Source organism: Pagrus major, chromosome 17, assembly GCF_040436345.1.
Source record: "Pagrus major chromosome 17, Pma_NU_1.0".
NCBI lineage: Eukaryota > Metazoa > Chordata > Actinopteri > Spariformes > Sparidae > Pagrus > Pagrus major.
The window spans coordinates 21,117,730-21,129,168 of NC_133231.1; the positions used below are offsets into that span (position 1 = coordinate 21,117,730).

At 45.0% G+C, this 11,439-nt stretch overlaps 1 protein-coding gene across 3 annotated transcripts; it reads right to left on the reverse strand.

The window, feature by feature from the left end:
* Nucleotides 1-896: 896 nt before the first annotated feature.
* znf526 (zinc finger protein 526) lies at nucleotides 897-11,312 on the reverse strand. Of its 3 annotated transcripts, none has more exons than XM_073484883.1 (8): nucleotides 11,144-11,312; nucleotides 10,277-10,664; nucleotides 9,919-10,076; nucleotides 7,955-8,050; nucleotides 6,835-7,643; nucleotides 6,598-6,733; nucleotides 3,612-5,237; nucleotides 897-1,506 (listed from the first exon to the last, which is right to left on the reverse strand). In XM_073484883.1, the coding sequence occupies exons 2-8, from the start codon at nucleotides 10,569-10,571 to the stop codon at nucleotides 1,348-1,350; spliced, it is 3,279 nt and encodes a 1,092-aa protein (XP_073340984.1). In that variant the 5' UTR covers nucleotides 10,572-10,664; nucleotides 11,144-11,312; the 3' UTR covers nucleotides 897-1,347. The 3 variants fall into 3 exon arrangements, with proteins under 3 accessions (XP_073340984.1, XP_073340982.1, XP_073340983.1); XM_073484881.1 differs by having other exon boundaries at nucleotides 7,955-8,053; nucleotides 11,144-11,311; XM_073484882.1 differs by lacking the exon at nucleotides 11,144-11,312 and adding an exon at nucleotides 10,810-10,981 and having other exon boundaries at nucleotides 7,955-8,053.
* Between the last annotated feature and the right edge of the window lie 127 nt (nucleotides 11,313-11,439).

Consider the following 11,439-nt stretch of genomic DNA (forward strand, 5'->3'; position numbering starts at 1 on the left):
AGTGAAGCACCATTTTTGTTCGGAGAGAGGCTCTGAGACGAGACCCTCGAACGTCACATCCTTTGGACTGTTGCGGAAATGCTGACCCAAGTCCTTCACAAAGAAATCCACAGTCCAGCAGCATCAAACAAGTTAAACAAATCCTCAACGAGAGCGACAGGGAAGGTCACATTTTTCACGTCATTTTACAACATATTTGCAAACCCTCCCGATTTTTCCAGGAGACTCCCATTTTTCTATGGGGTCAAAATTCTCCCAATTTATGAGAAATGTTCCCACTTCTTAGTTATCATTACCTGTTTCTGGTGCTGTACATGCTGTAGTCTGCTGCACCTCGTCCTTTTCAGTGAGTGGGAGAGGAGAAAGAATATATAAACAAATGTCAGACGCCCTGGAGAGAAGAATCCAGTTAAGATAGCTTTGAAGGAAAGGTGCCGTAAAATCTGCCACGTCAATTTCTCTGTCAATCACGGGGGTCGAACTGCATCAATCCCCATCGAGAGGCTGACACACAGGGCATAAAGTAAATGAGTGAAAGTGGTAAATATTACATTATGCCAGATTTACAAAAGTTCACCTCAGAGGGTGAATTATTCTGCAGTGTTTTCTGAGAATTAGAAGTAAAACTAAATGTTTTTTTATTCTTTAAATGTCACCAGAATGCAGGAAACAAACTCCTCTAATCTCATTTCTTTTGCTTGCAGGCATGTGTTACAATCTGCTCACATATTGCCAATAAAGAAGTGTTTAATTCATGTAAAATGATATAAATGGTTCACTAGAACCTCTTTAAAAATAAAAGTAGCTAATGAAAAGTTCTCATCAGCTCTACAGAGCTGTACAGAGTCGACTCTTGCTATGTGAATGTTGATGAATAAGTTTGTGGGTTACAGATGTTTATCATCTTGAAAAACCATTTATTGATTTCACATATTTACAACAGAACAGTTCACTGCAACAGTTTGCAGGAGCAAACCTTTAGACAGAAGAAAAGTCACATCCATCTCATATAAATGATAAAATTAATCATACAAATGTCATCTGAGGCACAACCAATGGTCCTTATCATAACGAATGCCAAATTTAAGTATTCATCATTTCAATACATTTTTATACTGATTCCTCTCAGAGCTTTGAGGGAAGTTGATATACTTTGGTGTGGTTACTGAACTCCATATGCATTTTGTCATTTTATAGCATTCATGTCCAGTAGAAATGATCAGGTTCCAGTAGACCATTACACTGAACTGAATACTCAGTCTTTGTTTCAGTCAGCATTAAGACAATTACTGAAGTCATCGATTCAGCGACAGCAGGATAAATTTTATTTTTGTTGAAGGTAAGTCCTCAGATGAGCTGCAGTCCGTCCACAGCGAGGCTGTTCTCCAGAGCTGTGTGATAGATCTCCAGGGCCTGCTCCAGAGGCAGCTCCTCTCCCTCGCTGGTCGATATGATGGCTATCGTCTCCCCAAACTCATTACACATGATGGTCGGAGTGCCCTGCCCCTAAGAGGAGGAAACAGAATCCAGATTGAGTTTATCTTACTGCACAGTGAGGACACGGACACATTTACTGATTAAATGTTATCCTCTCACAAGTTTTCAACAGTGTAAACTTAAGATTTTGTCAAAGTTTGCCTCTCCTCCCCAGCTCAACCACACCAGAAGAACGATCTGGTCCCTACATTTCTATAGAGGGAATTCTGACCTGGTATTAACGTCCATCCTGAGTGATCTGATCACAAATGGACAGCTTCACGCCGTCAGTTCACTCCTGGCATTAAGTGCGTCTCGACATGCGTCTCGAGTGACCACTCACCGCTCTATATGAGCACGTACATCACTGGAACAAATGGATACTATGTTTTTTACACAAAGAGAGAAAGAAATATTTTCATGTATAACTTCTGCCAAATGAATGAGAATGAAATAGTTAAGAATGTGTTGTAGACGCAACAACTCACAAAACAGCGATTTTTCTTAAGGGAGCTTTCTCCAAAGGCAGCAAAGCAGCTGCCTACAATTTGTAATTAATAAAATGTTGTCCTCTCTCAGAAATTTTGTGTAAATGCTAAACGTTGGGAGGTAAGATGCACTTCAGCCATGGAAGAAGCAAGGCTCGTACAACGGTGCCGCGACAAACTGACAAGGAATGAAACAACTTTTGCACTTAATGCTGAATTCACGGGAAGGCTCGAAGGATTCAGAATTTGACGTTGCTGTTTCACAAAGTCTGTTAAGCTCATCCTCACCCAACACTTCTTAAAATCACGCAATTTGTAAAGGAGTCCGGGGATACTGCAGTTACTAATTCAATGCTTGGTTGCAACAGTTTACAAACATCTGCTGTGAACATTAACAGGTTTTAAGCGAGCTCACACATGTAATTCACATTAGCGAACACATGGAAATCAAACAGTGTTCAATCCATTCTGCCTTTTATCGGGCTGATATTCAGCATTATCCGATTATGAGTATCAGTGATTTGTCTTGTCAGATTGCAGATAAAATAATTTACAAATGTGCTACTTTGGCTCTGATGCAACATCCTCTCACTCAAAGTTGAGTCTAAAACAGTATCTGATGGTAACACGTCACGATTATTAACCTATAGACACGGAATAATCTGTATCTGTAAAGTAACTAGTAACTAAATGTATCAAATGTTGTGGCGAAGAAGTAAAAAGTAGCAGAAAAAGAAAATACTCAAGTAAAGTATCTGAAAATTGTACTTCAGAACAGCACCTAGCAACCTAAATTGTACCTGGGTTCATTTCATCACTGGTTGATTTTCATTTTTACTGCAAATGAATATCTGTTTTCAGTCTCTTTGATTTCTAATAATCGGTAACAGCCCTGAAAAAGCGTCATCAGTCGACCCCTACTGCGAAAACAATGGCCAAGACGACCTCCAAATGTGGTCCGAGTGACTCGACCTCCTCAATGCGTCTCGGGGGTGTTCACATCTGTACCTACAGCTGTCCACTTGTGATCAGATCGCCCAGGATGCATGTTGATACCAGGTCTGACAGCCTCGTAAAGTCCCGCCCGGACACCTTGTGCGCCATTATTGGCTGGAGACGTTCGGGACACCCCAAAATGAGAAATTACAAACAGATGGCAGGGTCTCTGCAGATACAAGCCCTTTCTACACTGTCTACACTGCTTTTTAGACGCACGCATAACGAGTTGTCAAAACGTCACACCCCTGTCCCGTCCTGTCCCCATGCCAGCTCAAATGACAGACATCAATTCAACACTCTCGCTACCCCTGCTGCCAGCTCAGAGGCAAAAAAACAATGACTCCTTCATTCCACCTTTGCACCTTTATCTACAGAATGGATAGGTACAGTAAAGGTACAACAGTCCTGTCTAGATCAGGCCGTGTCTGTGGGACAGACTCTGCCTCATACTTCTGTTGGATCTTATGTGAAGATTGAGGGGGATCCTTTTTTCATGAGTCTATACATTGTTTTTCAGGAAAACTTGACTGATCTATTTACTAGATAGGGCTAAACATAGTCCCCATGGCATTATGCTCATGTTAGCTTCTTGCTGTGCTTTTTATTGGCAGTTTTAATGGATGAGGTGACTTCTAGATTCATTCTAACCTGTTGAAGATCTGACGTTTGGATCTGGATGAGCTGAGGCTGCCCGTTAGCTAGTTCCACTGTCGAAGTGTCCACCACTGTCACAGCAGAGCCGGTCTCCATGGCAGTTTGAGCGGCAGCCTCTTCATCCAGCCTCTGCTGCCGGGCGTGGGTCTTTTTGTGGTTCCTCAGGTTGGAAAAGGTCTTGAAGGCTTTGCCGCACTGTGGACACACATGCGGCCGTTCGCCTGTGTGTGTTCGACGGTGTTCAGCCAGGTGCATGCTCTGGATGAAACCCTTTCCGCACACCTCGCAGCGGAATGGACGTTCGCCCGAGTGTGTGCGCAGATGCTCTCGTAGGTGTGTGTTCTGACGGAAGCGCTTGCCGCACACTTGGCAAGGAAAGGGGCGCTCACCAGTGTGGACTCGCAGGTGAAGTGCGACTCCGGAGGAAGACACGAACAGTTTGCCACAGACAGGACACTGGTGGGCTTTGGGTCGCTTCCCTGAGGTGCAGCGGGGCCGCCCTGGGCCTAAGGTGCAGTGGCTCAGTCTGTGAAGTCGCAGATTGGCAGGAGAATTGAGCTTCTTCCCACAAATGTTGCAATCTAAACCCCCTCGCACAAAACTGGATGAATCCCCTGATTCTGTCTTTACTGTGGTTGAGGTGGAGGGCTCAGAGTTCGGATCTTTGCCCACCTCTGCTTGTTTGTCTGTCTCTTTGCCGACTTCTATCCCTGTACCAGCCTGCGCCAAGGTGGGGTGCTGCTCCAGACAGTGGCTCTCTCGTTGCCTCTTGGTCAGGAAGCCAGCCTCACAGTGCGGACATGGGAAAGGAGCTGGAGCGCCTGGATGTTGGGTGTAGCGATGTGCTGCTAACTTGGTGGGCCAGCGGAAGGTGGCCGGGCAGTCCGGACAGGTAAGTGCTGCAGCATTAGAGTGCAGCAAGGTGTGCTGACGGAGGTTTGAGGACTGTGAGAAGGAGCGGTGGCAGACATCACAGCGGTATGGTCGCACGCCAGAGTGGATGAGGTTGTGCCTCATCAGATTGGCGAGGGATGAGAAAGTTTTGCCGCAGTCTGAACACTGGAAGGGCCGCTCACCGGTGTGAGTGCGGATGTGGTTGCGCACGTGGATGTGCTTCTTAAAACACTTGCCACACATGCCACAAATAAACTTGCGCTCGGTGACATGTGCCTTGCGTCGATGGTGAACTAGCTGCAGCTGGGAGGGGAAGGTCTTAGAGCAGGAACGACAAGAAAAAGGCTCTTTTTCTGATGATGCAGCTGAAGCAGGTTCTGCTGAATCAGCGGAGCCAGGTGTGACTCCAGTGTCATTCAGAGGAGCAGAGTTTGGAGCTGAGCTAGACTTGGTGGAATCTGCTACCTGCTGGGGGTCAGTGGTTTTGCCTTGAAGTGGGGCAGACACCTCCATGTTGTTGTCCTCCACCCGTTTCTCCACTTCACCCCTTTGAGAACTTTGTATTGGTTTAAGCTCTTTGTGTTCTTCCCCCATCTTTTCCATCTCTTCCTCTGTGAGAGGGGCCAGCATCTGGCTTTTTGCGTCATCAGAGTCAGAATTCTTCTTCTCTCTTGCTCTCTGTAAGATGGCAAGAGTTGAGCTAGTTGCTCTTCTTGGAGCTGAGACCTAGAGAAGAAAACAGGCAAATGTCATACTGAAACCTACAACCACGATTCCAAAAAAGTTGGGATGCTGTGTAAAACATGAATGCAAGCATTTCAAACTAATGGTGTTTACCAATAATGAGTCCATGTAGTAACATCCTTCATACACAGGATGAGTTCCACAAGCCCTTTTCAGACAGAGATTCCGCAATAGCACCGCAACGAAGGCTCCCCTCTATGCCTCCTTTGTTTGTTCACACTGAATCAAACAGTGCTGGCATGAAGCCGCTCCATGTCATTTCTTTCCGCAAGCCAGCTTTGCGGAACCAAAATAGGCGCAATGGTACACGTCATAACGTTGAGATCTGTCTGGTTTTTTTAACACGTTTCCACCTGTATATCTAAAAATGTATCCACGGACTGTTTATAATCATATAGAAAGTGACAAAGAGAAGATTTGTGCTCGAAAATTACATCACATAATCACCATCATAAATAGTAGAACCTGTCGGGCTCTCACTGTGTGTGATGATGTTTTCCAGGGGGAAGTTCACAGTAGACTCAGGAGGTCGCAGTGACTATTCCACATAAATTTGGTGATTTTTTTTCTATATAAGTTGCCAAAGACAGTAACTACAACAACACAATAGTGGAAGGCGAAAGAGTTTTTTGCTGGATATTATGTCATATAATCACCGCCTGGCTCTTGCTGCCGGGGACAGACTCTGTTTACCGGGCCGAAGTATGACGAAGTTAAGTTGCGAAAGACACTGCCTGCTAGACGAATGTTGTCTGGTCTTGTAACGTTGCTTTAGTGGGTTCAAGGGTGGGATATTTTATTTTTTATTTTGAGAGAGTTCCAGTGAAGGATCTGTTTAGCTGTCAGACTGTGAACGGCATCAGAATGCCGCACCACTGTCCCACACTGCCGACTTACACTTTCACACAGAGGTCGATTCACCCCTGCAGCGGCTCTGTTACTAATTCCGCTGGTAGATCAGAGGAGAAACAAAACCGTCTCCCCATTCCACCTCTGTAGTTATATCCTTAATACAAGATTTCATGAGTTTCACAGAGTGGTGAACCTTGTTTGTCAACGACTGAGCTTTTCGAGTACGCCCCTTTCATGCCCAATCATGGTACTATCACCTGTCATCAGTTAAACGGTTTCCCTGTTTAAAGTTCCAAACAGGTATTTTTTTTAGCTTTACACAACTTTCCCAGTCTTTTGTTGCCCCTGTACCACCATAGAATAAGCTTACATTCACAAAAATCAATTGAGCTGATGAGGTAAACTTTAAATGTATAGTCTTTTAACTGTTTTCAAGTGAGTATATGAGGTTTTAATTAGAGGTTGTGAACACAAATGCTTATTTTACTACCATAGAGACAGGGACAGGTGTGCCAGATGAGTCCTTGTTGAGGTGGGTTCTCCGGTGGTAGAGGTACTTGGTCATGTTAGTGAAGGTTTTGTTGCAGAACTGACACTTGTGAAGAGGATCTGCAGTGTGGGACTTCCTGTAAGACACCAGGAGGAAAAGATGAAACAATCATTAATCATATCTGAGGTCAGTTTCTCACTGTTATCTTGACTGCCGTGTTGTCGCTGAGCCTTTTACCTGTGCATGATAAGAGTCATCTCGGTGGTGAAGCCGTTGCCACAGTCCACACACAGGTACCTGGCCACGCCCGAGTGTGTGCGCATGTGTGTCTGCAGTGAAGTCGCCTTCTTGAACACCTTGCCGCACTCTGGACATTCATGCGTGCCCAGCTCGTGCACACGTTTGTGAGCAGCCAGCCGGTTGATGGAGGTGAAGGTGCGGTTGCAGATCTCACACGGTTGTGGCTTGGCACAGAATGCTACCTTCTTCTCTGCCACTCTAATCCTAATGTCCTCCACCCTCTCTGTAGTCTCCTCCCTCCCTCGCACCTCCTCGAAGCCACTCATGACGCCTGGCTCTCCGCTCTCTTTGTCCTGACCCAGGAAGTGCTCTCCCTGGTGCTGGAGGAAGTCCTCTGGGGTCTGGAAGAGAAGGGAGCATTCTGAGCATTCATAAGGGTGGATGACAACCACCTCTGTTGGTTGCTGCTGCTGCTGGGTGTCATCCTGGACACCAGGGGCCAACCTTAACTCCAGTCTCTGGACACCGTTCTCCAGGACCCCTAGCTTGGCCGAAGAGCCTCGGCCCACAGCAGGCAGTAGAGGGGGCAGCTTGGAGCGGCGCAGACTGGGAGTGCCAGAGTTGTCTGCCAGCGCTTGAGCTGTGAGAATCTGTAGGTGCATGGTCGCAGAGCCGGGGGTGGCCGTCACTGGAGGCAGCAGGGAGGAACGGGAGGGTGCAGCATGTCTGGAGACTGACTGACGTTTCTTCTGTTGTTGTTGTTGTTGTTGCTGCTGCTGCTGCTGCTGCTGCTGCTGGGCGAACACCTGCAACATACACACAGAAATGTTGACAAAGGAACTTTCAAAGAGCAAAACTTAAAAGGTGCTATTTTGTAAGAAATGTTGATTTTTTTAATCTCATCCCCAACTCATCAAAAACTGACACTTTGGGATGGCATCCGATATGTCCTACAATCCCAAAGCGTATCCAAAGTTGGGAAACCCAGAGCGTCAGTATTTGAGGAGTTGGTAATGAGACTCAAAAATCAACTTTTCTTACAAATAGCACCTTAAAAACCCTTCATCAAGTTGTCATATCTGTTCCTCTGTTGTGAGATGTTTACAATCCCAAGTACCTGTGCCAAGATCTCTCCAGCCTGCTGCTCACTCAGCACGTAGTTCTGCATGTGATTCACTGGAGTGATGGTGCCATCGGGCTGAAGCACATACTCCTGCTTCAAGGGACAAAAAATATGGGTTACTCCATTTAATTTCATTTTTATATTCAGTTAATGCAGCGCTACAGAAATTAGTCAATATTTGATAATTGCTTGTTCATTTAGCATAGCAAAGGTCCAAACAGTTTAGAGGTGCCATCACTCTGATTCATCTCTCTTTTAGTCGATTATCAGACGCTTCAGAGCCTGGATGTCTGCTGTTTGGCAGTGACAACTATTGAAACTGGTATTTTCTAGAATTACTGAACAGAAACAAACCAGTTTCTGCTTTCCTATATGACCCAAATCAGATAGTCACTGATTTGGGTCAGAGTATATGGCGCCTGACACAAATTTAATTAATGCAAAGTCAGAAACAATCACAAGTTATCTTTCTTGGAAAATGATTCACTAAGTGTCGTCACCATCCAGAGATTTTTAGGAGAGTTTGCTACTGTATTCATGGAAAAATATTTCCAGAAACTAAAACTGGTTTTGACTGCTACCAAATAAACAAATTTCATAAACAAGTTGAGCACAATGGAAAATGAATGCTGACACCTGTATTACTGCTGGAATCTAACTCTCAGCCTAACTCCTCTATAATAAGATCTGACCAAATATTTTCAGGTGTCAGCCATTTTGTGTGCCAAATGCGTTTTCTCAGAACTTGATAGTCTAAAAACAAACTCCCAATAAAAATGACAATGCACTAAATAGTTTGTGTTGGAAATGTGAAGGGCGTGAAGCCACCTTTATCCCTGAAACCCTCTGGTTCTGCCCTTCTGGAGAGAGATAATCAAAACAGTACAGGAGTAGCAACGTTCGCCTATTCCCTCTTGGGGTGACAGGTCGTGTTTACCCAAGATCTCCAAGCCAGCATTTGCTTTACACTTAATAGGCTTGATTTCAGCATCAAAGTTTAAACCTTTTCTAACTGTAAAAGCCAAGTTAGACCTGAATATAGAAAGTGTGTTAAACTAACTACAGAGAACGCATCATTTGATTTAATGATAGCCAACCTGCATAACCATAAAAAGTCATATTTGCTTGTCTGGAAGCAGTTTTTGTCTTATATTATACGGGGCAACATGTCATAGGAGCCAGACACTATATTATGGAGGGATTTATTTGCCTTTTAGATGTACACGTATGTCTCATGTTTATTACTATTACGTATAATTATTTTTCTAGGAAGTCACATGCAGATGGAAGGAGTCAGTTCTTTCTTTATTTTCTGCTTTGTGATGCAGAGACTTTTCTTTTGTTTGCAGGTTTGATCTGTACGATTGTCACTCAATGACATCTTCAAAAGACCAGTGCTGTGCTGACGCACTCCTGAATCATTAATGTTATGGAGAGAGACTCTGTGCTTTTGTCTAGTCTTGTGTATTTTTTGTCTTTTGTACTTGTTCATTTGTGTTAATGTTCCTTGAAAAAGCTCAATAAAACAACATAACAAAAAAAGATACTGCACTTGATCATTTAAGAGAGTTGTGTTAGCAAACACAAATCTAGAACTAGGATGTGCGAGTATGTCTGCAGCAGAATATAGCCAATATCATTTACTGCTGTAGCCCAGTGCATACCGCACATGTTATGATCTGCATGTACTGCATAATAACATGTGATTGATACAACGACGTTACATTCAGGAAGCAACATACAGACAAAACAAGTGTTACTGTTTTAAAAAGTCTGCACCAGTCTGTTTATTATTTTGTGTGTGATGATTGTGACAATCGCAGCAGAAACACTACCCGAGTACTCATACAGAAAACTTGAGTTAATCAGTTATACTTTCCAGATCAGAACAAAGAAGTCTTAAAGTTATTAGTTAGTTGAATAAATCTCCCATGTGTGTGAAGTATTTGGTCCCTTACCATTGTCTCAGTGTTACTGTGTGTGCTGCTCCTGCTGTGGGTCCGTCTGTGCTCCAGCCAGGTCTCAGGTGAGTGAAACAGAGCCAGACAGTCAAGACACTGGTACTGGACAGGTCCTGCCGACCCTGCCTCCTCTGTCTCCAAAACCTCACACAGCTCTGGGGAACAGTTACATGCACAATCAGCTCTTTCTTGGTTTTACCATGAAAAATAGAAATCTTAGAGATAGTATGAAGAGAAATGTTTGCTTCCCTTCCGTTATCTTATTGGATAAATGCATTTCCTTGTAAAAAGCCAGAAATCCACTCCCACAAACAGCATCACATTGCATCACATGTCTCCAGTTATTCATGCTCACCTTGCTGCTCCACCTCCATCCCAGCCTCTCTCATGTGCATCTCCTGGTGCTGCAGCAGCTCCTCTGGGTTCACCAGGAGGGTCCCACACTCCAGACACTGGTACTGCTGGGTTTGCCCCAACTCGTGGACACCCTGGATGCTCATGACCTCCCCTTCTCCCTCTCCCTCTTGACCAGTGTGGATCTGCTGGTGGATCAGCACATCTTCAAGGGTGTTGAAGAGCTGATGGCACTCACTGCACATATACTGGTGCTCCATGTACACACCTTCTGCCTCCTCCTGCTGCCCGGCCATGCTGCTGCTCTATGGATGTGTTGTGTTACGTGACTTCAATGCTGCGCCCAATGAATGAGGAGTACTTTAGTCATCCAGAAGGTATAGGCACACCTGTGGTAAAGAAAACAATTAAATGACAACAGGTAAGACAACTCCGTCAGTATGTAGTGGCCATTTTCTCTCACACAACTCAAACATTAGTCATATACTCGTACACATAAATGCCCAGTCATATAAAAGACAGCAGTTTTCTCACAGACACACTCCGGAACAACTCCGCGAGCAAACATCGCATTTTTCAGCTGTTAGCCAAATGGAGGCCCCGTGCTGCTAACAGTGCGTCCACTGCTCCAGCACCGCACAAATAATGCCTAATTTTCCTCCCAAATGTGATTCATATCATTGTTTACAGTGTGTGATGGCATATGGAGAGCTGTTGGCGGCGCTCCCTCCGATATTGCAGACCTGTTTCTCGGCACCGCGGTTTCCTGACAGCGGCTCCCCGGTTCGTCGGGCGGTCCGTCAGGCGGCGCTACCCACTTTTCCCCGCAGCTCAACGGCTACAACGGCGGGCCCTTCTTTCTCCTTACCTCTCATTTACTCTCGTTGGACAGTCGCCCATGTAGTCACCACTCGTAGTTCACACAGGCGTGCGCTTTTTGTTTGTCCCTGGTCGTCAGCTGTGGCATGGAAATCCAAAAATGTAAAAGTGTTCGTGGGAAATTACATTTCAAAGCGTGTAATGAAGCGTTTGCCCGCCGATCGCCTCCATTCTTGTGATAGGAAGCCCCGCCCAATGCGGTAGTCTGAACATTTCAGTGTCTGTGATTGGACAGACTTACTGTCAATCATTAATGCGCCTAGCTGTTGGGTGTTGTAGTTTTTT

Coding starts and splice junctions, on each gene's coding strand:
- znf526 (XM_073484881.1), bottom strand. CDS start 10,571: ATGGCCGGGCAGCAGGAGGAGGCAGAAGGTGTGTACATGGAGCACCAG. Junction 10,077..10,276: donor GATGGAGGTGGAGCAGCAAG/GTGAGCATGAAT, acceptor ACTGTTCCCCAG/AGCTGTGTGAGGTTTTGGAG. Junction 8,054..9,918: donor ACAGTAACACTGAGACAATG/GTAAGGGACCAA, acceptor TGTCCCTTGAAG/CAGGAGTATGTGCTTCAGCC.